The 26672-nt window shown below is 43.8% G+C and overlaps 2 protein-coding genes across 2 annotated transcripts in view; one reads left to right on the top strand and one right to left on the bottom strand.

Annotated features, from left to right (window-relative positions):
• Window positions 1–17145, top strand: part of ptn (pleiotrophin) — a 41558-nt gene extending 24413 nt beyond the window's left edge. The window contains exons 2-5 of the mRNA XM_041964144.1: window positions 3784–3878; window positions 4977–5150; window positions 8229–8390; window positions 16302–17145. Coding sequence (XP_041820078.1) covers window positions 3785–3878; window positions 4977–5150; window positions 8229–8390; window positions 16302–16357 — 486 coding nt within the window. The 5' untranslated portion in view covers window position 3784 and the 3' untranslated portion in view covers window positions 16358–17145. The remainder of the gene's footprint in view (window positions 1–3783; window positions 3879–4976; window positions 5151–8228; window positions 8391–16301) is intronic.
• A 7770-nt stretch (window positions 17146–24915) lies between these two features.
• chrm2a (cholinergic receptor, muscarinic 2a) lies at window positions 24916–26424 on the bottom strand. The gene has a single exon (XM_041964201.1). The coding sequence runs from the start codon at window positions 26422–26424 to the stop codon at window positions 24916–24918; it is 1509 nt and encodes a 502-aa protein (XP_041820135.1).
• Between the last annotated feature and the right edge of the window lie 248 nt (window positions 26425–26672).

Raw genomic sequence — 26672 nt, 5'->3', positions numbered from 1 at the left:
TGCCGACTTGAGCAGACCCTGAATTATGTCTCATAATTTTACAACATTGATCAGAGATCCGCTGTTAAAGAAGCAGGACAAAATAAAACGTGGTGAATGGAGCTGAAACAGGAACGACGCTGCTTTAGGGGTCTGAGTAGTGAAGCGAGGAGCCGTCGGCAGGTTGGCGGGGGCCACGACTCCAAGGGAAAAAAACGTCTGTTGGTGACTTCTTTTTTTTTTCCAGCTCCTCTTCTCGTCGTCATGACGTGTCGAGCTCTCTGACTCTCTGTGTACTGAAGTAAAAGAGGGGAAGAGCGTTTACAGAAGAGGACACAAGTAGACGTCCTTTAAGTTGGCAATCCCCGCCGCTTCTTATCAAAACCTTACACAGGCAGCACACACGCCTGCTGAATGATAGCCAAAGCTCCGATCCATGCAGTCATCCATTATAGGTGCTGTCATGCTCTGGAAATAGGAGCTACATGGCTGGGAGAGACTTCAATTTAATTTATTGACACGGAGAGGAGGAGAGAAACGTCGTCTCGGAGGATTCTCCTGGAAATGGTTAATTCAGTTTAATTCCAAGACTTATTCCTGTCTTTAACTCACTCTGCCATGTGCTCATTCAAAGGCATCAGCCCGGCCTCCTTTCATGGCCGCACTGCACCGTCATTCTGCGTGTGACTGACTGAGGAAAAGGCTTTCTTATCTTTTGAAAGGCCACAACGCCTCTTGGAAAGGGATCTTTATCGGGGAGCCGTCATTGGGTTTTCTCTCAGAAACCCTCAGAACTCATTGTATGCACTTCTTACTGTTGGGATTCAGTGATTTTTTTTTTCTCTTCATTTTTTGGGTTATGGAGATGAATCGTTTGGAATCGCTTAAAACGAGTCAACATAAAGAATAATAATAAAAAAAAAAACCTGGGAGAAGGGAGTCTGAAGTATTTAATCAAAACAGGTTTTTCTGTGCGCTGCCACAGCTGGAAAAGTATGAAACCAATCATGTGAAGGATTCAGACGACTTTTCTCGGCTACAGCCGCTGCCATGAGGCTCATAATGAGTGCTGGGAGATGCTGAATCCTGTAAAATGCACTATGATAACATCAAATAATTAAATATAGGCTGTGGGTTGAATACCTGATTTTAATTTCAGAGGCTTTCACCGCCGTCTAAACAGAATGAGACTTACAACACGTCCTCACAGTTAACTGACGTACATAACCTAACTTAGGTACAATACGTAAGCTGAAATAAGTCAATGCTAACTTACGGTTTCACACAGGACACGAACAGCTCGTCCCCTGGGTGAAAGTCCTGTGTTTGTTTGATGCATCCATCCACCCCACCTTCCTCCAAAGGCGAACTTTCTTGCTTTTTATACGTCACCTGACATCATGAGTACAACACGCAACCTATGAGGTCATTTTTCAGGTGAAGACAGACTGCGACTCAGGTGAGGTCACGCCCTAAATTCCACCAGGTGCATCCTGGAGAGTACACGCCAAGTCTGTTTTTGATGGGCGACGTGTCAATCTGCACGGAGCGGATCGAGCCGGACAGGAAGCTAGACACGGGAATGGTGTCTAGAATCTTGTACGCTTTCAAAATAAAATGCCCCGTGCAGACTCCTGATTGTACATCGACAATCAGCGCAATTAAAACAGACAAAAAAGAAATTTACGAAGCCCACTTACCCATGAAGGAAGGACAAAAACGGGGGCTGAATGACCAAGTCAAGAAAATCAGGCAGGAAAATCAAGCAGGCAAAGCGCTCTGCTTCTGAAACGCGCCCGATGAGGTTTGCAGCCTCGTGGAGGACGAAACCAAAACGCATTGCAGAGGTGACGTCACAGAGTGAAATGAAAAGTTGGGAACGTGAGTTCAGTCCACAATGGTGTGGGGGGGGGGGGGGGGGGCAAGAGCCAGCTCGTGATTAATTAAAAATGATAAATGGATATTATTTCCCTAATTGCATCAGTCTCAAGCTGTCTCTCCTCTCAGACAGCGCCGTCTAAAGAGGATTTCTCTACAGAACAAAAAAAGGCAGGGGAGTGGGAAAGAGTGGGTTTTCTGCAATAATTTCATCACAGCGTGTTGGTCTGGTGGCAGTGACAGAAACAGCTTCCTGCTGGAGGATCAAACAATAAAAGAAATTCTGATTCTGGTCATATGAAACGTCTTGATTTTTAAAAAATGCTAAACCTGCTTAAAAAACGTCAGCAGCTCTGCATGAACAAAGAGACATTTTTATCATGATGACTCATTGTGCAGGGGGGAAATAATAGACCCCTTCCAGCCGTCTTGCTGTTTTCTCACTCTCTTGCAGCAGGTTTAATATCATGTTGAGCGACTGTTGTAGAATTCAGTGAACCTGTTCGGACACAAGCGTCTCAAAGAAGTGAAAACTGATGCTGGAATAGTCGTCATTTACTTTCCGATTTGTGAATTCAACATCAGTTGAATATATAGAAAAAAATCGCACAACAACACCTAAATCACCCTTCAAACGTTTGCCATGAGCCTACTTTTTCTGTCTCAACCTCAACTCAGAGCACCGATCCGATTCCGGTTCTCTCTTTTTCCAGATTAAAATATGTATAACTCACTGTGTGAAACTCATTGTCATTTTTGTCGAAGTCAACAGGAAGCCAGGGACTGCTGCGGCATTCAGCCCAACCATGACTGAATGAGCGTAAGGTAGAGAGACGTATAATGACATGACATGATGGAACAACACCTTTCAAGGTGCCCTGTGGAGATTTCTTTCTGTTTCTATTCACTGTAACACCTTTAGGATACACACAAAGCCTTTTATTGAGGAACAAACATGTTGAATGCATTTCCCTGCTTGTATAACACTGGAAAAGACATTTTTGACCATTTTGAAACCACATTATTTACTCCCATGTTTGCTTCTGAGCTGTGCTCTGCTTTACTGCACATGTTGTTGCAGCACCATTCAGTCAGTTGAGTGATGTGAAACTGCATGCATCCTCGTGCAAGGACACACTCTTTTGTTATCACATGTGTAACATGTCAAACCATCACAGTTTGGTTACATGTAGGGAAAGTGCGTTATGTAAGATAAAATACGTGAAAGTCCTGTGTTTGTTTGATCCATCCAGACCCCACCTGCTTCCATATATGGACTTTCTTGCTCTTTATACTATGTCACCTGACTTTCGTCTTTCCTCCCGTCATAATTACTTCGGCCACTAGAGGTCACTGCCTGACAATAAACATATGCATGGGTCATAATAACCTATACAGCAGTTTTTCTGGTGAGGATGGGCTGTTAACAGGCAATGCAGCCTCAATCTTATTGTGAACAAGGGTCGACTTACAGTCCAACAACAGAATAAGATTATTAATATTAACATTATTAATAGACGTTCAACTTCTCGTCTTGCTTCAAACTTCAGGCGGGCGGAGAAACAAGAGTTCTGACAAATCGAATCAAACTTGGTCTGCTTTATCTACTAGTGACAAGGTTTCACAGAGATTGACAGCAAATGCAGCCATGACTGACAGTGTTGAGGCAGTGCAGACAATCAAAATGTTGATATTGGAATCCAGCACAGTGGAAATTCCCCAGGCGATTCCTCTGTCTCATGAGACATGGGACAACTATTGCTTTTTATTTCTCTCCCTCCTCCTGTTCCACCAAACAGCTGAATGTGTCAAGTTCAGGCACATTTTTAGGTCCTCGAAAGTCACAAGTTCTCAAACAACACGGGACACTTTCCAAAATAACTCCTTCGGATTTGGTTCTCCTCTAACGTCTTGCCTCTCTTTCAGAATGAATGGGCAGAAGCAGTGGACACGGGTGGCTGTGATGGCACTCCTGGTCCTAACGGTGATGGCAGCTGAAGGAGGCAAAGCAGAGAAACAAGGTGAATCCTGGGGAGCTCAGGACAGATTCTTCATCTCTGGAAAAATCTATACAACGAATCTGTCTCTGCAAGTTCAGATTTACTTCATACTGCAGATTCATGTGAAACAGGAGCGCCGTGCTGTTCAGTTTGAAACCAAATCCACATTAACATGCCGCCATTAAAGAAAGACACTTCTACTGCACTTACTGCTGCTGCTGTACTTGTTAAATCAATGTCCTTTAACAAAAAAATGACTTGTTCTCAATGACATACAGTGCTTTTACTCTCCAAAAGTCTGCACTGTGAGAAATGTCCCTCTTAACTTATTTAGTTGGACACAACTCTTAAAAAAATTCTTTAAAAATGAAAAAATAGCCTGTGGGAGTGAAGCAATTTGTCTCCTTTGAGAATTTACCATAGACAAATAGCAATATCTTGCAAGAAAGGCAAAAATAAGTTGGATAACTCTCTGTTGGGTAAAGAAAACAAGATTTAGCCTCATTTATATTCAAGGGGAAAAAAAGTTCATTTGCATTGGAAATTAGCAGAAGCACCTAAACCCATTACATCTACCTTGAAATAATTTGCAAAAGCCCAAGAGGGAGTAAATATATATATATTTTTTATAAACACTGCAAACAGCAGGTTTCATCTCTTGCTTTAATAAAAACTAAGATTCTAACACACTTTCTATAATTAGAGATGTGGTTGTGAGACATTTGTGTCTTGTTGGACGGAAAATTGACCCTTTAAATACATGACTTGACACTTGAAGGCTAAAACCTTGAAGTCTGTTTGAAATCCTTGCATGGCCACACACCTTTCATATTTAAATTTAATACTGAATATTTAATTATTAAGCTTACACAGTGACAGGAGCTCTCAGCCATGTAAAACTGTAAACACATGGTTTTAAAGAAAAGTGGTTAGTTTAGTCTAAAGGACTTGCAGTCAAGTCTTCAGAGGACAACGTCAACGTGCCTCGTGCCCTCAAAAACCAAGAGTTGCCACCTCAAACAAGTTGGTTTCAGCTGACTTTCTCAGCAACTCTCTAGCTTCACCGGTGGCGGTAGCGTTCCAAGGTCACACAGAACTGGTGTTTGTTTGGTCCCACAGGAAAGAAGGAGCGCAAGTCGGACTGCGGGGAGTGGCAGTGGAGCGTTTGTGTAGCCAACGAAGGCGACTGTGGACTCGGCACCCGGGAGGGAACGCGCACCGGCACCGACTGCAAGCAGACCATCAAGACCCAACGCTGCAAGATCCCCTGCAACTGGAAGAAGAAGTTTGGAGGTGAGGGAGCACGGTTCAGACTTTACCAGACCTTAATCAATCTGCTTTCTAATGGTATTTAAATAAACAAAGATCACTGAAAGATCCAGAGAAATTCCTTCTGTACAGCTGCATGGCCCCCATCAGTCTCACCCCACATCCTCCCCGTGATGTATGCTGGCCTGTCATTCACACGAACAATGGTCCCATTTTCACAATAGGAATGAGTAAGCTAGCTAATTAGAGGTACACCAGAAATGTCTGCTGAGGACGTGGTACATCGTCATGGAAAACACAGCAATAATCACCGTGCTTTGTCACTTGCTTTTTTGGGCTTGAGACTGTGCAGCCTTCACAGCAGAAATGTCTTACAGTGACAAGCCTCAGGGACTTTTGTTCCCCCAGTAAGGCCTGTCAGGCAGGAGCCTGCTGCTCTGCAATGAGCCTGTCACGAGTGATGAACACACTGCAGGAAATAATGGTCCTGCTAACTGGCTACAAAGATTATAGCAGCCAAAGTTTTCCAGAAGTGGCAGTAAGTTGCATGCCTCTGGCCTTTAAATTGTCGAAAGTTACTTGAGAAAAGAAAAGCAAGAGAGAGGCTAACTAGCCCTTCTTGTGTTGTAGAGGCTGAAAATCCTTGCAAACTGAGCCAGTGTCTATTTTTTATTTTGGGCATTTTTGCAATCAAAAAGATAAATGAGTACTGTAACATTTGGTGCCTACACAAAATGCGTCAGAACTGGTGTGAAAAGACCCTGCAAATCAACCCTGGCAGCCAAACCTGGACTCAGATACGGTGCTGCTCATTAAAAATGTCTGTCATTGATGCAGTAAGCATTTTGAGTAGCAGGCTAAGTACTGGTACCAAACATATTGCTTTGAGGAACAACATAATGTGGCTTCATGTACTAATGCATGAACCTTGTAAAAAAGTGTAACCTTGGAATTATGGGACTTGTTCCAGACTCGATCTGGAGCATGAAACATCCCATTTGGCGAAAACTGTTACATCTGATTACAATATTAAACTCCAAATGATCCTTAAAAACAAACAAGAGGAAACTAGGTTAACAGTGGTTTTAAGCTTGCAGCGCATGGCCCTAATAGCAACTCACAGGAGTGCGACAGAACAATCCAGGCAGGGTATAAACACTTGATATAGGAGGATGTGCACAGCACTGTAGAGCCAGGGTTGCCTGCAGCATGACCCCGAAAAAGAGGACAACTGTGTGGAGAAGGTGACGTGGGTGACCAACAGTGCAGCTAATGGGTTTCTATACAATAGACCACAGGAATGCTTGTTCGGTGGATGCATACAAAGCCTGAAACAGATGGGAAGCAATGAGTAAATGTGATAAAAGAAAGGTAACAATATAGAAATCTTTTTCAACACAATGACATCTGGGTGCCTTATTAAAGGGGCACTTGGCCCGTTTGAGCCAGTTTATTATCATGACTGGTGCTGCTCAGGTTGTGGGTTTAGAGGAGTCTGGAAGTCTGGAAAAATAACCCTGATCATGTCATCAGTGTTGCATTAGCTTGAGCTCGGAGACAGCAAATTTATAATAATAGCATTCAAGCTTATAATCAAAAGCCACGAATATGTGAAGAACTTGCATTTTTTAAGCTACACACAGTGAGTTAAAAAGATAATCATGATAATCATATTTGCTACCGTGATAATTATTATTATCATTATCATGGCGGGTTAAGTGTGCAACATTAAATGTATGAAATATAAATGATGATAGACATAAAGCTCACACGTTATCCATCTTTTCTCAGACTGGTCAGTCGTCTGGAGATTCTTAACATCCTTAAAATATTGCAATGATCTCAATCCAAGCCCCGATGCTCTGATTTAACTAGTTTCTCAACCTGCCAAACAAATATTTTACACTGGATTTAATTTCTTTCAAATGCAGGACAAGATGCTAAATGATCAGATAATCAGATCATCTTCTCACATGTATCAGACCCTGTTTGGGGTTGTAGGGTTGCTGATGAGTGGCCACGTGCAACCATTTTTCTTTTTACCTGCGTGTATGTGACACCTTAAGGAGGACACAGGCTCCCTGCCAAACTCCCAGGAGGCAGCAAGGAGGTGCTCTCTCCTGGAGAGACATGATGGAGGCGGAGGGTCTTAAAGTTGGATGCTCAGCGAGTCCCCGTAGGATTCCTTCAACAATGGCCCTGTCACTCCCCCTCCCCGCTGTCCGTCCCTCCTCTCCTCACCCCTCGGCTCCCGTCCTCCCCTCCTCTGATGAGCGCCCTGGGATCTAAGAGGCGGCGACAAGCGGTTGGACGCTTTCATGTGCGAGGAAGCCGAGGAATGAGTGTCACAGCCTCGAGGGAGCCCGGCCAGAGTGGCAACAAAATAATGGAGGGAGATATGAGCGACGTGGACGTGCTGCACACCAACACACACACACACACACACACACTCCTCTTCAAACACGCTTCTATAATAAACACCAGCCACTGATGCTATTTTCTAGAGCAATCTCGCATCCTCCGGGGTCGAGTTTAAGGTGGGTTAAATTTGCTCTCAAATGAAAGCACATATGTGAAATTCATTTGAGGTGCTGCTAAGACGTACTTCCACTTCTCTGATGCTGTGTCTGTCCATTATTTCCAGGACGAACAGGAGCCAGGCTGCTTTTGATTACGTTCAACTGTCAGCAGCTTTCATCATATAGGAAATATAAGATCAAAACTGTGACGCGCCATCTGTTCGCATTCGCACAAGCACCTTTTATTTTGCTGGTAATAAGAGCGTCTGGAGATGAGGTTTCAGCAGAGCTCAGTCTGTGGATCTCGGGCGGTTTCTATTGATAGGAAGCAGATAATAGCCAAGTAAATTAAAGCCGCTCATCAAACAGCCATTCAAGTGTATGAAAAGCAACTCCTCCGGCTCAAGGGGCTTGTTTCAGCTACTGATTGCAATTGACTGTTTTTTAAAATAAACGTAGAAGCTGCATTGTGTCTTTTTTTTTGTTTTTTTTTAACAGGTTGTCCATTTGATCACACCTCCTCAGAGCTCCTTCACCGAACAAAAGCACCTAATTAAGCATCTGATTTCTTTGTGCGCTGCAGGGGAGTGCAAGTACGACTTCCAGGCTTGGGGGGAATGCGACCTGGCGACGGGCAAGAAGAACAGGACGGGCGTGCTGAAGCGAGCACTCATGGATGCGACCTGCGCTGCCACTGTCACAGCCACCAAGCCCTGCGGGAAAATCCCCAAGACCAAGCTGCAAGGTGGGAATAAATCACCAGATAAAATGTAACTCACACTGGACACATTGAGCCTGACCCTGGGATGAATTTTTAACAGATGCCGGCCCTTCAACAGTACAGGATTTTCTAGCTATCCATCTTGCTCTACACAACCACGTGTTGCATGTTCTAAATTCAACGCATGTATCAGGAATAGAAAATGAGACGTGGTTTCAACAAGCAGCCAATCTTAGTTTTGGAGGAATTTACTGACCGTTGACCGCCAGCTAATATCAGCTAGGTTTCTTTAGCTGTCTGTCCTGCAACTCTCGGACATTTTGGTTCGTGCTCAGTGCTCTCGTAGCGTCGTTTTTAGCCATAGCATGCAGCTGTTTTCAGGGAAAAAGCTCTGAAAACCCACCGTACCGAACTGCAGACAGACAAACGCAATTAGTGACTCCTTAATGAACAGACCGGCTAAAGAGCTAGCAATTTCCCACAGGAGTTGGTAGATTGCAGGTTGCCGTGTTAATTCAATTTAGTGTAGGCTTAGCATTGGCTAGCATTAGCGAGCCAGCTAAGAACACACAACTGAGACAACACTGGTGATACTGGGAGTTTTTCATTTGGTGGTGGCTAACCGTCTTCGTACACCCCCACGCTCTGCGCCAGGCTAGCACGTACCAGGCCGGTCCGTCAATTAGCAGAGACACCAAACTGATTAGACAGCTAACAAGCTGCTTTACAGCTTATCAGTAACAGAGACGTAATTACTGAATTTACATTACTATAATGCTTTACTGACCAATATTGCGTATACGTGATAATGCTCAACTTGATTCCTTCTAGGTGTGTCAACACATTTTGGAGAAGTAACTCCCTCCTTCGCCCTGAGGAAGAGGACTTTTTCCTCCCAAGGCACAATCACATTTAAGGAATAAAGGCCCCATCCGGAAACACTATACAATAAAGCTTTTTTAATCCAAGACAATGCTAGGTCTGTGAAAGACTTGTTCATTAACCTAGACAGATTTGTTTAAAACAGACCATCCTAAATGCAGCACAGTGGCCTTTTTGAGCTCGTTTGAAAGCTGTAAATATTATTCGCCCTCCAGAGAGATCACATCATTAGGTCGGTTTGGATCAAAGGGAAGACCCATGCAGAAACAAACTGATGATTTATGAGGAGAATCGTTCCAGTACTTTATTGCACTGTCAAATCATTGTAAACAGTTACAGGGAATGTTAGATTAGTTGGTTTGCTTAATTAATTACAGCTGAAGGGATGTTTGCCACTTGGGCGTCTCTGTTTCTTCAGCTGAACTGCTGATATTCCTCCTGACATGCTTGTATATTTTGTGCTGTTTTGGGAGTTCAGTGTGTTTTTTAGCTCTAACTGACAGGTCAAAGCCTGAAATAAAATAATCCGATTTTCATTTTAGCTGTGATAAATTAGCAGCAGTATATCTATTGAGGTGTACACGAGAGTGAACTTCCTCTATCTTCTTTGTGATAATCACTGTGTAAGTTCGATTATAGGTGTTTATCTCCTGGTACATCTCAGACTGATTGCATCTTTGCTAAATCCAACAAACCCCTTGCAAATGATTTTAATCTGTAACTCACATTCGTATTCAAGCCACCATCAGGATGATGGAAATCCACCTACTTAAGTACTAAGTTGAAGTGGTGAGTGACAGTGTTAAAGCAGGGGTGAAAAGGTTAACTCACTATTCAGCTGTAATTACATGCTTTTAGCTTTCTTCAGTCGTGACAAAGACACTGAAGTCAGGGATTTCTTTTGCTACTACCTCTCATATTCTGCAGAAATGGACAGTTATCTGAAAACTGGAGTCGACACTAGAACTGAACGAATGGGAGAATATTAAATAACTATGTGGATGCATGTGGAATACATTACAGTCTGCTCGGAGAGATGGGTGTAAAACCGGTGATAAGGAAGCACTCGACTCATTCCAAGTGAGTCGATGCCCTTTGCTAATTTTGCAAACAAGGATGTAACTGACCCGCTGCGAATGTCCCATTGTCCAAACAGGATTATAATGAGTGCAGAGCTACTGCCAATGGTCATAAACTGCGCCCTTATCGGGCTCGGCAGATGACATGTGTGCACACACGGCCTGCGCGTGGAGTTTGCTTAACCTTACTGTGACTTCGTCAAACAGCCGCAGTCAGGCGAAGCCCCAAATTGTCACGATAAGACGATGTGAGCACTTCTGAGACACTTTTTGTCTACAGGATGTTTGCTGCTGCAGTTCTGCCAACTGTAACATGCCTCTTCTGTTTGTCTTATTTCTTTTATATCAAACTCTATTTGACTTTCAAAGGAGGAATCTCTTCAATTTTTCACTGGGTAGCACATCATTAATGCATTGTGACAGGAAGTTTCTTGAGGAGCTGTACTGTACTTGCCATCTGTGTTCTTTCCTTGCTTTTCAGCTTATGTCTATACTGCAGGACGGCACTGTTAAAACATATAGAAACATATGGATTTATATTAGGAGGGTGTATAAAAGTGTTGGTGATTTTATGAATGTTGAATAGGACACATGTCATTTATTTTGTGTGACAAGTAACATTTGCTGTAATATGACGGTGGTCTAATGTCTCTAATGTCTAAGATCTCCAGCCTATCGTGTCCATCACACTCACTTTAACACTATGGCCAGTTAACTAAGCCACCATACGGAGAAAACTTATTTTGGCCGATTGTATCTGTGATTTCATTCTTTCGGTCACTACCCACAGCTCACGACCATAGGTGAGGGTTTGAACGTGGATCGACTGGAAAATCGAGCGCTTTGCCTGATGGCACAGTGCTCAACAGTCTGGCACAAGGCGCACATTGCTGCTGACGCTGCACTGATCCACCTATCAATATCATGCTCCATGTTACGGTCACTCGTGAACAAGATCCCGAAATACTCAAACTCATTCGCTTGGGGCAGCATCTCACTCCCAACCCAGAGAGAGCAATCCACTGTTTTCTGACAGAGAACCGTGGCCTCAGGCTTGGAGGTGCTGACTCTCAATCTGGTTGCTTCACACTCGGCTGAAAACCACCACACCACGTGCTGAAGGTCATGGTCTGATGTAGCCAACAGAACCACATCATCTGCAAAGAGCAGAGATGCGATGCTGAGGTTTTCAATCCGGACGCTGTCCTCACCACACCTTGAGATCCTGCTTGTGGATATAACAAACAGGATCAGAGAGAATCTTAGCAGAGTCCAGCATCTTCTGAAAACATGTCTGACTTTGTATTGGGAATACAGACCTTATGCAAAATTGGTAATATAAAGAACCATATGCCATAACCAATGAATTCACACCCTTTTAGTTGCTAATAATATATGGCAAGAAAATCCTAAACGAAAGTGCGAAGTCCAGGTTTCAACACCTTTCCAGGCTGCATGAATGCATCCACATTAGACTGATAATTCTGCTTTCCAAATGCAATTCCTCATGTTTTATTATGCAGGAACATCAATGTAGATCATGAACTTTTCATGCAAAAAAATGCAAATGAATTTGCAGATATTCACACAGTGCCGATGCGCATTCGAGTGGAAACGTGTTTTGCAGCCATGTGTGCAGCGTGGCGTACCTGCGCGCATCAATTCTAATGAAGGCCAGATGTGCGGATGCGGAGTGACAGCCTGAGAGGCGTGAGAGCTGTGGGCAACCGAGAAGCGGAGCGAGGATGACAGTGGCCGAGATGAAGGGAGGCGGTCGGGAAGAGAGACCTCGCTCTCTGAGCAGCGTTGTGCGCGATGTGCGCTGCGATTTCCCATGTCTGCCAGTTGGAAGATAAGCCCTGGGAAGCAGAGAGGTTACTGGGAGGAAAAAAGAGGAGGTGCTGTGCACAATGAGGTGTGTACAGGAAGGGGAATTATGTCTGCTTTTCTGTGTGTGTCAGGGGATGGCAGAGATACAGTCCACAGCAGCGGGATCAGAGGGCTTATGAAAAAAAAAAAAAAGCAGAAAGGTTTGGCTTCGGAGTGACTTAGATGGAGAGAGGAGAGGCTATCTAACCCCCCCCCCCCCAGCTGGGAGCAGAGATCTGCCCTGCCAAATCTGCAAGTCTGAACAGCCACCTTGGGTTTGGGAGATAGGTTTCCCCTGACTGCAGCAGGTCGCTGCGATGGAGGTAGCATCTGTCATTTGCAGATTCTGGAGGAGACAATGCTAAGAGGCGCCTTGGGAGCGCGCCGAGATTCAGAGTTGCGTGTCTTTGCTGTCGAGCCCAGGTGAAGCGCAGACCCTGCGGAGCGAACGAGAGAAGAAAGAGTGACAGGAATGAAACATTATGAATGCCTGTAGAAGCCTCAAGGTCCCCGCCTTCGCTTTCAGCAGAACAGGAGCGAGTCGCGCGAGAGGGAGCGTTTGGACGCCAGAGTCGCTTTCAGGTTAAACAAAAGGCTTTGTGGAGATATTTCTGGCATGTCTGCGTTTGTTTGGAGCCTTTTTGTTTGTGGCATTTTTTTTTTTGGACGGACAGGTGGTGTTCTGGTTTTAATTCAAGTCACAGAGAATAGAATTATGACACTCAGTCAATATTTCTGCCAGACGAAGGCAGAGAGAAACTTCAGAAACTCTGAAGTTAAGAACAGAGGGTTTGAAGTTTTGTAACAGATGCTTGTAATAGCTTAATTTCAGCTTCTTCTCTTTTTTTTTTTTTTGAGCTTTTAGCTTGATTTTACTGCTTAAAATGTAACTGACAGACCATCAGTTATGTGACGATGTGACCTCTGTGAAATTGTCCAAAGGCAGCCACCACATTCTGCCTCTGGATCTTATGGCAACGTGGAAAGAAAACTCATTGTTTGTCAATTTGAACTTACAGTGTTAGTATAAGAAATGAATCTGTAATTAAAACACCTATCTTGCATTAGCTGTCTCCCTCTGACAGCTACACCATACTTCCTTAAAAAAAACATGAAAGAAGGTATTTTTCAGGTATTACTTCTTAACATACAGTAGATAATGGTAGAGAAACGACAGTAAAGGAAGGGAGGAAAAACATGCAACAGCAGCCCCCGAGCTAGATGCTGACCAGGGATGTTGTGGTTCATGGTCCATGGCTTCACCCTTAGGCCACCTGGGCTGCTGGGAAATGACACATCACTATAGCATAATATTATTTTTTAATGGTTGAATATATGCAGTGATGGAAGAAGCATTAGATCTTTCACTCAAATAAAAAGCAGTGAAATACTAAATTACAACTAAAATTCTGCATTAATTATCACCCAGACAAGAGCTCATTATGTGTCAGAGGCCCTTTTCATTGTTGGATTATCTTATATTATTGGGTTATTAATGCAACCATGTGCTCTGCAGCATTTTATGTTGCTGCTAGTCAAGATGGAGCTAATTTTAACTACATTTTGCACTGTTTGGTAGTCTTATCTGTAACAGTGCATCATTTTTATAATGTGATTTAGTGTTTCGCACTTAAAATGTCAATATGCAAAGTTGCTCGAGGTGACAAATACATTCGACAGCAAATGCCGAAAAGCCAGATTCTGTTCTTGAGCTAAAAGGGGCAGAAACAGAACTGATTATGAGTCTGTGTCAGAAGCAGCGAGGAGAGCGAGCGGCGCCATGTGCAAATGCAGCAGAAAGAAAAATATGAGAGTCCCCGTCTCATATGTGGAGCAGATAGAGCGAGAGTGAATCCCGTTCTCCATCTCTCTCCCCGGAGAGCCGAATATGCTGACAAAAACAACAGGGGGGGGGAGAGGAGAAAAAAGAAAAGAAAGAGAGAAAATCTTCAAACAAATGAAAACAAGCAAACAAAAGGGATGGAAGAGCAATTTCCTTATTTGCATGGGTGAGAACGCTTTGCACGTCAAAATCTGAACGCCCGTGGAAGTTTGCAACCGGGGTGACAAGAACAGATTTCCAAGAAGATTTCCACATGGTGCTCGTCCAGAATGTTAAAGGGTGGAAACTCAGTTGTCATCTCATTGACGAAGCACACCTTGTCGTTGCTCTGAACCGCTTGCCGGCATGTCATTATAGAGGATTTGTGAGTTTCGGAGGTGTCCTTTCAAGATAATCCATTCATACAAAAATTAATTCAGGGTTTAAGTATTGATAGTCTTTTCATATATTCTCATACTTTTGACATACACCAAGATGCTTTATTTCATATATTTATTTCCTTTTGCTGGATTTTCAGGCATGTTAATCAAATCTGCTTTTTTATGCGACTTCTGCTAATTTCGCCTCCGATGTTTACTTCACGTATGACACGTCTTTCATTCATACCATAAAGCCGGTTGAGTTGTGAATCTAAACAAAAGCGATGTGGGAGGATCTAAATTTAGTGTCAAGTGCCGCATTAGGAACTTGCTCTGGATTCAGTCCATGGTCTAAACAAAAGGGTGTGGATTATACGGGCTGATATCTCTGTTCAACATGTCATAATCTGAAAAGCTTGCTAGAAAACACCGCTTAGTGGGAACGAGGAGGAAGATTAGTGGTGCCGAGCATCTAAGAAATACAAACAGAAGCATGTATTTTGAAAAAGCACAGAGGTTGCAGGCACACCGTACATTTTCTCATTCAATATTTCTCTTTTTTCTGACTTGTTATTGTAGGAAAAGCACAGCTGTTAGTGTTCACATTTGGGGAAATTGATTATTTGCTTTCTTCCTGACAGTTACATGATACGAGTGATGCCTCCACTCTGTCAGTATCCGAATATGAAGCTTCGTTCTGCAGCTAACTTAGCTTAGCGCAAGGACTGAAAACAGGTGTCACTTCTGTACGGTGTCGGGCTAGCTGTTTACAGTATTTGTGAATAAGCTTACCATTAACTTTTGGCTACCTGTAAAAACACAGAGTAGACACAAAATTACATACAGCATTAGCTAACTACCAACTAGCAAAGATACTGGAAAGGTAGCCATCTTGCACTAGCAAAGTTGCCTACAGCGTTAGCTAGCTTACAACTAGCTCAGTTAGCTTTCTCTGGGTTGCAGCAGTAGTTTGATGGTTCCATTGTGAACAATTTTGAGAGCACTGATCCTTAAATGATCAGATGAGGCATTTTATTAAGTTATTAGCATAATTTACATGAAATCTGAAACAGTTATAAGCCCAGAAGGACATTGTTCTGTTGATCTGGAGGCTGATTCAGAAACATGAGTCAAAACATGATGTTTCCTACTCCTTCTTTGAAGTGTATAATATATGTGTTTAATATAATTTTAATATAATTTTGTTCCAGAATAATAAATTCATATCATAGAAAACTGGACCTGATGAAATAGGCTATGAAATAGTCCTATTGGGAAGGGATCGTCTTATTTCACTACGAAATGTCTCTGAAAAAATGTTGATTTAGGTGCAGTATGTGACTCATAGCTGCGACAGGCACGTGTTCGGAGAATAAAAAGACACACACACACGTGCATACGGACCAGCACACACACACACACACACACACAAACAGCACCGCTGATTGACAGTCCAACAAACAGCTAGCCAGGAGCTAGCTAGCCAAACCGCTGCAGGTTGTGCTCTCTTCCAGTTCACCAGAGCGGAGAGGCCGCAAAGCAGGAAAGGCAGCCACGGACTGTGGCTTCTGTCATGTCTGCCAGCTACCGATCCACTGTTGCAGGAAGTTGATAAAGCGGGTTTTTCACGGGGCGCACACAGAGCCACCAAATCAGTCCCCTGGAGGGAGCCGGGGGAGGGGCCGCGTGCAGTGTCACGCCATTAAACCTGCACTCTGGCAAAAAAAAAAGAAAAAACTAATTAAAAACTCATACGGTTGATTATTACAAAGTGAAGCGGAGCATCTGTGCTCTTCACGGACACAACGGGATTTGTTTATTTCCAAGCACGTCACCTCTGGCAGAGGAACTGTCTGCAGTACACAGCGGCCTCTAACTTTGTCGTGTCTCTGTGTGCTCGCAGATGCAAAGAAGCAAAAGAAGGAAGGCAAGAAGCGAGAGCGCGCCCAAATGGACTGATGAGGTTGTTTGTCCCGGCGAGGAAGGAAGAAGAGGGTGGAAAGACGTTCACTGCCCTGTTCCAACACGGTTCCTCTTCATGTGTCCTGTAGGTTGGCAGTAGGAGCCTATAGAGCTTTGACAAAACCAGTGGAAATATGACTTTTAGTGACAATATGTTTTGCTTTTTTCTTCTTTTTAGCACCTGATAAGAAACAACTTGTATGTCGCGATAGAAGATTTAATACTCAGCGGTAGGGATGAATAATGAATTTGGACGAGATTTGTTTTCTAGCGTTCTCACCTAATGATGTTATTTCTAGGATTGTTTTCTTAAGAACAAATTGGATAGGATTTGTTTTCCAGTTGCATAGCCTAACTCTAATTTGGAGAACTCTTTTGTTCCGTGCCCCGACTTAACGAAGCAGTTTGCTCGAAGTGGAGCTCTAAACATCTTCACTTAATTAATTTGAGCAACAAAAATGAATAAATAAATAAAAGTTGTGCATTTGCAGTTTTTCAAATGGCTCAATGGTAACACTTTCCCCCGTTCCTCTGTGCTATATGATATTTTTCTTTTATTTCCGGTAAGAATAAACATAAACTTGTTCTTTCTGGAGGCTGCATGAAATAGCTATTGTACAACTGTGCCAACTGTTTTTAGTTTGTTTTCCTTCTGCTGCTCTGTTTTACCTCAATTTATACCCACTGATTTTTACTCTCCAGCTCTCGGCTGTAAAAAATTAAAGTCTTGACTATTGTAGTCCTCAGTTGGAGTTAACACCCCCCTTTTGTTTCCTGTTACACTTCCAAAAATAAAAAATAAATAAAAAATAAAAGCGTCCTCTCTTCTCCCTCCTGACAGTCAGAAACGCAAGAAATTTCAAACACATTTTGATATATTTTTATTTGAATTTCATTCTGAGAGAATATGGCACAATGTAACCACTTGATGCAGTTAATCTTACAGTGTCGTAGGTGGCCAGTGATAGTAACACTTCATTGTCCAGAACAAATAATCAATCAAGAATGCATCAAAAAGGAAATCAATAACATTTTTACTGTACAAGAAGTATCATAGTGGGGGAGGAGGATAAATGAGGGATTCTTGGGAGGGGAAAACATTCAGATAGTAGCTATTAAAGACGTGTCTGTACATTTCAAATGTACCACATCCGAATTACATATAATGTCTTATCATATAGATATGTACAATGCAAACAATAGACTCTTAAATCTTCCTATTGCAAGAGAAGCCACAAGCCACAGTGAGTGAGTACACAATGAACATCTACATACAGAAGCAAATGAAAAATGAACACTTGTATGTACATTTAACACTTGCAGCAGGCGACTAATTTTTCTTTTTTTTTTCGTTCTCTTTTTTCCGTTTGCTGATTTTTGTTTTAAATCCACATTAATCGCGACCCTTGAAGTTCAGATGGGGTCGACCCACGACACTTTGGTCGCTCCACGAAAAACACCTTTTCCCCAGCACGTTAAAACTGCAAAAGTTAGAAAGTGTGTCCGGTTTTACAGCAGACGCCTGGCTTCCTCCCGCGCGGAGTGTGAAGCCTTGCAAATTTACAGGTGAAGTCAAAATGAAGCCCTTGCCTCTGGGCCTTTGGGTCACATTGAAACTAGTTTTAGCGTTTGTCCTCCTCTGGGTTTCCAGGTTTGCTCTCTCCATTTTTTTTTTTTCCTTTCTGGCTGCAAAAGTCACTCTTGAAATCCCCTGAAACGCTGCACCGAAGTTTAAAAGCTTGGATCCAGCCGTTCGTTTTGCAGGCCAGGAATCCATTTCTTGGGATATCATGCCCCCCAAAATACATTTAAACCCTCCACTTCACACTTCAACGCCTCCATAACCCAATATATTCATATCTTTATAGATTTTAACCAACATTTTTAATTTTAAAACAAAAAAAAGATACTGTACACTTATCATATTCTAATTTGCAATACTACATCTGTACTTTGTACAATGATAAACAGATCTATAGAAAATGTGATATAAAATGTACAATATAATGTATTCATATGTATTCCAGTACCACGCAAAGCTGTGTCGAAGTGAGTCTTTGGAAGCCTGTTGCTATTGAAAGACTGTTTAAAGAGGAAGGAGTGATGACAGAAATAGACACTGTGTGCATCTTCCCTGATGTGTGCCATGATATTTTGCCCAATCTGATGTCTTCATGCTGAGGATGCCATTTAGAAAAAATAAAACACCACACAGCGAGCTGCACGCACGCACACACACACACACAAATGACAGCACTGATCCTGGTATAATGACAGACACACAGGGTTCACACAGCAAAGCACAATTTCCCATCTGACAATTGTGAAAGCACACACACACACACACACACACACACACACACACACACACACACCAGACACACACATATTGGATGGAAAATCAACCCAAATAGCCCGCTGTGCCTCCAGGATAGTATTGAAATATGTCACTGCTGTGACTGTGTACTGTACAGTTCTTCATTGATTATTTCGGAGGGCATGACGATATTAGATTGTTCAGCGCAAACTTTCATTGCTTCTGCAATCAGGCAGCGGCTGTTAAGATGGAAATTATAATAATGGGAGCTCAGAGCTGAGAAACACAATATCTTCACCAAAAAAAACGCAGGCCGGATGACATGCTCGCACCTCACTGCAGCACCATTCACAACTTTCAGCACAGACGCAACCAAAGACACGACAGGGATTTTAGGATAAAAGAGCAATTCGGTCATGTCGCTCCGGATAAGGCACTTCAAATTGCTCTGTACAATCTGGCGATATATGTTTTCCCCAATAAAACGCGCAGGCTGCCGCGTTTTCGCTCGTGCACGGCTGCACAAGGCCGTTCTCAGCGACGGCCCCGAGAGTGAAACCGTAAATTCAAAGTCGTCGCATGTCGTGTGTACTCCGTAAAAAGGAGTGTAGCCCTTTGACATAAGCCGTATGAAGAGGAGCCCAGCTAGCTCTGACGGCACATTATGATCCGTTGTTTACAACAGAGACAATGTTTATTCTAGGCGTAGTAGACAGATGGACATCAGAATATATGCATTAGAATGGATTTATGGACACGTGAAGGTCACAATCACCACGAAGCAAGAACTGTGTGGATTCTTAACGTCAGAATGAAGCGCAATAAAAGCGCAGGAGGGATGGTAAACAGCGGCGTATCACACTGTGTTTACACCAGGCGGCAGGTTTCGTCTGGGACTCTCAGATTCCTGCAGCCAAACCCTTGGCTGACCTGCCCAGCACGGCTGTGACTTCTCCAAACATGGTCCACATGCAGTGTGATCCTGTAGCCATGGATTTTGTCACTGACAGCCCCCCTCCTGCACCCCCCCACCCCCAGGCAAAGGCGAGCTTATCTGTTTCACACGTACACAGAGCGTACACCTCAGGGGCTATCAGCCGCCTCTCCCCTCACATGCATGACAGCCGCTGTCACCCGACAACGCTTTCACGTTCTCCTCGCTCTCTCTTCATCATCCACCCCCCCCCCACCCCCCCGTTTCACTTTCCAACACAAGACAACGCCTGATACAGGAATGGTGTTTTGTTCTCATCTGCTCAACAACAGCAACAGGAGCAGGAGGAGGAAGGGAGGGTGGTGTAAGAGAACTTTGCTCCTGATGTTTGGAGTGCACGGCGTGCAGATAACCACAGCAAGCAGGTTTGTGGGTTTTTTGGGGGTTTTTTAAGATGCATCATGGCCTTCTCCCGCTCCGGGAGGTGATAAACTGCCATCACCTTCCATCAAACACCCAAGCAGCTGCTCAAACTGGGACCCCCGGACCTCCGCTCGAGCTGTGAGCCACTTACTCCCCTGCTGGTATCACTCAAACGACAGCTTAGCCAAGATTAATCAGATATTCTGGAAGGCTCTTTACCCACTACTGAGATGTGTGACAGATGTCAGACAGACGCGGCTCCATTTATCACCGTGACGGATGGTCGGATGTTGAACCTGGGTGGATGCCTCAGTTCCTGCTGAAGCTGCTCAGACAGATCAACGTGGAGGACCATCCATGTTTGTGCAGCAGTGGTGGAAACGACATTCACTCAAATGCTATGAAGTACAATTTTAAGCTACTGGTGCTTAAATTTGACATTTCCTGCTACTTTACACTTCGTCAATGCCACATTTCAATTATAATGTAGTTTTTACTCAGTTTGACAGCTGTAATGACCCAATAGTGAATACATTTAGCTGTTAATATTCAGTTTTTGTACTTCACTGTCTTCAAATGTCTTATGTCCAACAAACAGTCCAGAGATATTCAGTTCACATTACATAAAACAGAGAAAAGAAACAAAAATTCTAATTTAAGGAGGTGGAGTCAATGAATTTCCAGCATGCTGGCTTAAATTTTAAAAATGATTGCCAACTAATTGATCAATAATGCATCGCTTCAGGTCTACACTTTCGTAGTTCTGGAGGGCTCACAAGCTGTCAGTCCCTTGTATTGGTCACACTATATGCAAGCATGCAATCACCAGACGTCCCGGTTTGTCTGGGATTGTCTGGTATCAAGCTCTGGTCCCAACTCTTCAACATTCACTACCAAATTGTCCCGGTTTTCACAGTTAAACTAACAATTATAATATTATATTTGTCGTCAGTGCTTATTTTGTTCTGTCCCACTCTTTATTACTAACCCAACACTGCACCACGCGTCTGACTCCGACACTGATTTGTCTGCATGTGTGTCAATCAATCATTGTGTCACTGTCAAGGCTGTTACTGCCTGTGAGTCATAGGCAAGCGCTATAGGCTATTGTGCTTTCAGCTCATTTGATAGAAGCTGTCCGTATGCTAACAGTTAGCCGTCATGCTGGAGAGAAGGTCGGCAGTGCTGCGTTCACGGCTTCCGTGGTGTTGAAACCGCCAAGTCGCATGTTAGCGCAGGTGGTGAACAAGACCTTAAAGGCCCAGACGACACTTTTTCTCAATCAGGTACTTGTCCTTATGTGGGATTCATGGGGTCAAATCAGCTAAAGTTAGCAGAGTTGTGATTGTTTCGGAATTGAGCAACATGTGAATCAAATCTGATGACTGTTGGCGGCTCGTTGGGTTGTTTGCACATGTTGGCCAGGCGCCCGCCAATCAAATCTGATCAAACCACATCCACACGGACACGATGAAACAGAGCAGCTGAGTTTGTGACGGTTTTACAGTTTTATTTAATGAAGAAAGACCAAAGATTTGAATTTTTGAGAGTTTAAAATGTTTTAGTCTGTAGTGTTGGAGTATTTGATAATATTAATTTGAGGAAAGGATCCGAAAACTTCTTGCTTCTGCTATTTTAACATAGCATTTACCATTTTGCTGTAAGTTGCCGGCAAAGAAATGTAAATGTTAGCACGTTAGCTTCATGCAAAATTGTGTTAATATCTGTGACAACAACTTTGAAATGTGAATGCAGCTGCAAGAACGTTGATCCTGCGCTGGCTGTACACATACGTACGCAACGTACACAATGTAATGCAGCAGGAAGGAAGGCGAGAATGAGTGGAGGCGAATTAATGACAGAGCAAGCTAATGAATGCACATGTGATATTTACATTACATTCATGACCTCACATACGAGGTAGAGACTATAACAGGATCAGGGCTGAGTGGAGCACGAAGTGGGGCATGGGCGCGTGGCATTCAAGCAGAAGCTGAGCGTGTAATGGGCAATCTTTAATCTCAAATGTAGGTGTTCCACATCGTCCCGTAATCTGATCAGCCTCATGGTGAGTTTTCATTATGGGATCTGTCCCAGATCTCTCTTTAAGGAGACAGCCTTGAGGAAGTATTCAGCGCAGGCGTAATTCTGCGCTCAGCCCCCCCACCAGCCGCCGTGGCAGCCTCCTGATGGCAAGCGTTCATGCATATTCATCAGTCCTACTGGTGAGCATACATTAATGTAACTGAGAATTGTCTAACAGGCTGAAATGATGGATGACACGCATGAATGCACAGAACATGTCTCACAGAAAATTAATATTTTCTGATTTCTTTTATAATTAAAGTAAGCACAACTATTTATTACGTTTAATTTCGAGAATATAATGATTCACATGGAGTGTTAATAAAAAAAAAAGGAGACGGCGAGAAGGAGAGACGTGCAGTGAAGACGTGGAATTAGCCCTTATTTAAATCACAAGGTCGCGACCTGTGATCAGAAATAAACTCCACTCCTGGAGCAAACACACACACACACACACACACACACAGAGGTCTGCACAATCATCATCAGTGCAGTGCGTTACAGAAGAGACTGTGACTTCAATCCACCAATCAGCAAATGACGTCTCACACACACACACACACACACACACATAAAAACACACCACGCACTGCCTTCCTACAGACGTAAATAAGCCACAGCTCTGAGCTCCAGCCACCTGTTTCACTCAGAGCGGGGAGGTGCCTCGCCGCGGTGAAATAGCAAACATAAACATCTTAATAACTGCCACAGAACACACATCAAACGTCCTGTCAGCGGGTGTAAAAGCTGACATGATGTGATATGAACGGCTGGCAAATCAAAGAGTGCCGCTGAACAATCTCATGCCACTTTTTTTTCCTTGTTAGACTTGTTCTATCTGGTTTTTCTGTGTCACAGCACATTGTGGGTTCCGTTTAGTGAATTTTCTTTGATAAAGCGTCAAGTCATGGTTTTGCAGGGGTTATGGGAGGGTCTTTTTATTGGCCGGGTGCAGTGACTTCCTCACAGCGGTCCTGTTTCCATCAAGGTGTTTATATGCATTTTGAAAATTCCCCCCAAAAAACTTGCTCAATTTTGCAAAAAAAGGTTTTTACTCTGACTTTAGGTGGTTTTTGCCTTTTTTTGAAAAAGTCTTAAAGGGCTAAATGGGAGAAGGAAACACCTTTAGCATACATAGCTCACATGATTTTTTTATACTATAAAACCCAAAGAAGAAGAAGAAGAAGAAGCTGTTTCCGCCGTCGCGTCCTCCAGGATATTCTCATAACGCACAGGTAACAACAGGTACGTTAAAGCATGTCCAATGCCACAACTTGCTCAAACTAAACAAATTTCTGCAGACCTCTCGGTTTTTCTCTTCAACACTCTTCTTCTTCTACTCTGTTTATCATAGCCATGCTAACGTAGCTTATACCACCATCGCTTTACGTAAATGAACCAAAATTTTGACTTCTAACGGACAAAAACGGTCCCATGCATAAACTTCTTGACACCGCAACTTGGTCTTGTTGCTTGTTTGCATAAAACAAAGAAGATATAACTTGTTAGATGCTCCCAGTCTTTATGCTAAACTAAGCTAACTGCCTTGGCTTCAGCAAGACAGCAAATGAGTATATATCCCAAAACTGATTCAAATCAAATTGGAGGTTAATTTTCTAGTCGGACCACTGATTCGTCTGATTAGTATGTGTCCGTCCATTAGATACGTATATTTTTATATTTTATGGCGAGTTTTCTCACTTACAGGGACTAAGTCTTCATTAGAAAGCAGTTGTGATGGACGTGCGGACAGTGTAACCAGGAACAAGACTGATGCTGAATTATTTAAAATCATATTAGTATCCACAGCATGTTGTATCAGCCGGCCCAATAAAAGCAACCTAGCCGGCAGCTGCATGGTTAAACACCACCAGCAGAGGTAAGTGAGAAAATGCTTTCCTGTGATTTGCCTGAACCGACCCTTTAAGTTTGAAATTATTTATAGCCACTGGTTGGCAAGATGACAAGTGCGGCGTTAATATATTTATATATCTATTATGTATTAATGGCAACTCGTTCCCACTGGGGGTTGACTGGTAGATGGGATGGCTTCCAGCCCTGATGTGTCCATGTCAGAGGCAATCTACACGAGCTGCCCCACTTTATTCTACATGTTGCTGGTCGGAAGTGCCATGACGAGGATCGCAGACAGATAGAAAGAAGGCAGGCAGAGGGGGCACACATGGGTGTACACACACACCCCCAGCTGGCGCACACCCACATATGCGCTCACATAAATACTGAGTATACACTGATATGTACAGTTATCTACAGGTATCTTCACCGAACTTCAAACTTCTGAGGTTTGTAAATTCAGTCAGCCCTATTTTCCCATTTTGAAGTTGTCTTGTGTTTTTTCGTACAGCGCAGATCTTCCTCCGCTCTTCGTCGCTTTTCATTTTTCATCAGCTCAGTGTCACTCCCTGCTTTACGTGCCCTTGTTTTCTTTTCTTTTCTTCCCCCCCCCCCCCCCCCCCCCCCCCCCTTGAGCTTACGACACTGAATGAACGTGAATTTTTCACAACCCTCCTTATCTGTGCTGCTTCTGCACGACACATCTCAACGCAACTGGCGTCAGTTGAATTTGCGTAAAGTGCTACAACCGGTTATTGAGAGAGAAATTGAAAAAGAAAAAAAAAAGATTTAATGAATGAAAGTAATTTCGAATGTGCTCTCGCAGTCTTTATCATGCTCTTAAACCTCTTTCACACACACACACACACACACACACACACGGATGGTACACTCTCACACAGGCAACTCACACTTCATCTCTTTCTCCCAGGTGGCCCATATTTATCTGGCTGACCTAATGTTCTTATACTGGCAGAGGAGAAGATGCTTGAATGTCTTTTTGAATGTGACATTGCACAGGGCGTAGCAGGCCGGGTTGATGGTGCTGTTGATGTAGCACAGCCAGTAGCCAATAGTCCACACTGTGTTGGGGATGCAGCTGGAGCAGAAGGTGTTAATAAGCACCATCACGTTGTAAGGAGTCCAGGTGGCCACGAAAGCTACCAGGATGGCCATTATGGTGCGGGTCACTTTTTTCTCCCGTGATGGCGCCGCTTTCTTCTTCTTGTTGGGGGGTTGCTTCGTCATCTTCACAATCTTCCGCGCCACGTGATTCTGCCGCTCCGTGGCCGGGACGATCTCGACGGTGGCGTTGGACGGTGTGTAGCAGTCCCCCTTGGGTGATTTGGTCTTGATCTTGATGCAGGTCAGCTTGGAGCCGCCCGCCTTGGCTCGCTGACGCGGGAGTGGCTGGCTCGCCTCTGCGCTGGAGTTAGCGGTAGAGGGCACCGCCTCTTCGTCCTTCTGATTGGACGCAGCCACGCTGCCGGATGTTGAATCATTGGAGCTCTCCTTCTCTTCTGCAGGAGCGCAGTTCTCCCTCGCCACGTCGTCACCTTCGGTGTCTCCCTCGGCAGTGGTCGAGGACGGCCCTTTGCCGTTTTGCAGCTTTCCGTCATGCTGGTTAGCTCCATCATCAGCATTCTGGCTCTGGGAACGTCCTGTGTCCTCCCCCGGCACGTTGTTATTGTTGGGTTTTGGCGTGTTGTTCCTCCTCTGGCCGGGCGACAGGGGCTCTGGATTGGCTCCTGACGGCTTGCGGTTGTCCTTCTTCACGCGGCTCTTGCTCGCTCTGGAGATCTGCCAGTACAGCTGAATCATGATGATGACGGGCAGGTAAAAGGCGGCAATGGCGGTGCCAAAAGTGACTGCGGCATTAGAGAAGAACTGGATGTAGCACTCCTTCTCAGGCACCGTCCGCCCACCGACGATGAACTGCCAGAAGAGAATGGCTGGCGCCCAGAGGATGAAAGACAGGACCCAGGCTGCGGCAATCATCATGCCTGCCATCTTGGTGGTCCTTTTGACAGGGTAGCTGAGGGGCTTGGTGACACAGAAATATCTGTCAAAGCTTATGATGAGAAGATTCATGACAGATGCATTGCTGACAACATAGTCCAAGGCTAACCACAGGTCACACACCACCGGCCCCAGTGGCCAATACCCGATTACTATGTAGACCGTGTACAAGTTCATAGAGCACAGTCCAATAATTAGGTCAGCACATGCAAGGCTGAATAAAAAATAGTTGTTGACAGTCTGTAAGTTCCTATTAACTTTGATGGAAAGCATGACCAGGATGTTTCCAATGACTGTAACCAAGCTGAGGGAACCGGCCACCAACACGATGAACACCACCTCCACTGTCTTGTAGGCGCTGTCGCTCTCTGCCACGACTTCTGTGTCATTGCCTTCAGAGGCATTCCAGTAGGTGAAATTGAATACATCCATGGCATTTGGTCTTTTGTCGCCACCTCCTACTCAGATGGAACCTGCAAAGGAGAACAGATGAGAGAAGAAGGTTTGCAGTGAGATACAAGTGATGACTGAGTCTTAGTCATTTGAAGACTTTTGAATGGCACATACAGACAGCAGGGTCACAGGTTATATTATGCTATTAAGCTTTATTTATTCAGGAGCACTCTCAAGCCTTTCTTTTCAATTAAGCAGCATAGAAGTATAATATATATGTAATTCAT

Source organism: Chelmon rostratus, chromosome 22 (genome assembly GCF_017976325.1).
Source record: "Chelmon rostratus isolate fCheRos1 chromosome 22, fCheRos1.pri, whole genome shotgun sequence".
Lineage (NCBI taxonomy): Eukaryota > Metazoa > Chordata > Actinopteri > Chaetodontiformes > Chaetodontidae > Chelmon > Chelmon rostratus.
Note: the sequence above shows the minus strand (reverse complement) of the source record. Positions and strands in the feature narration are given on the sequence as shown.

Excerpts from the sequence above, each read along its gene's own strand:
- chrm2a (XM_041964201.1), bottom strand. The coding sequence starts at position 26,424 with ATGGATGTATTCAATTTCACCTACTGGAATGCCTCTGAAGGCAATGAC.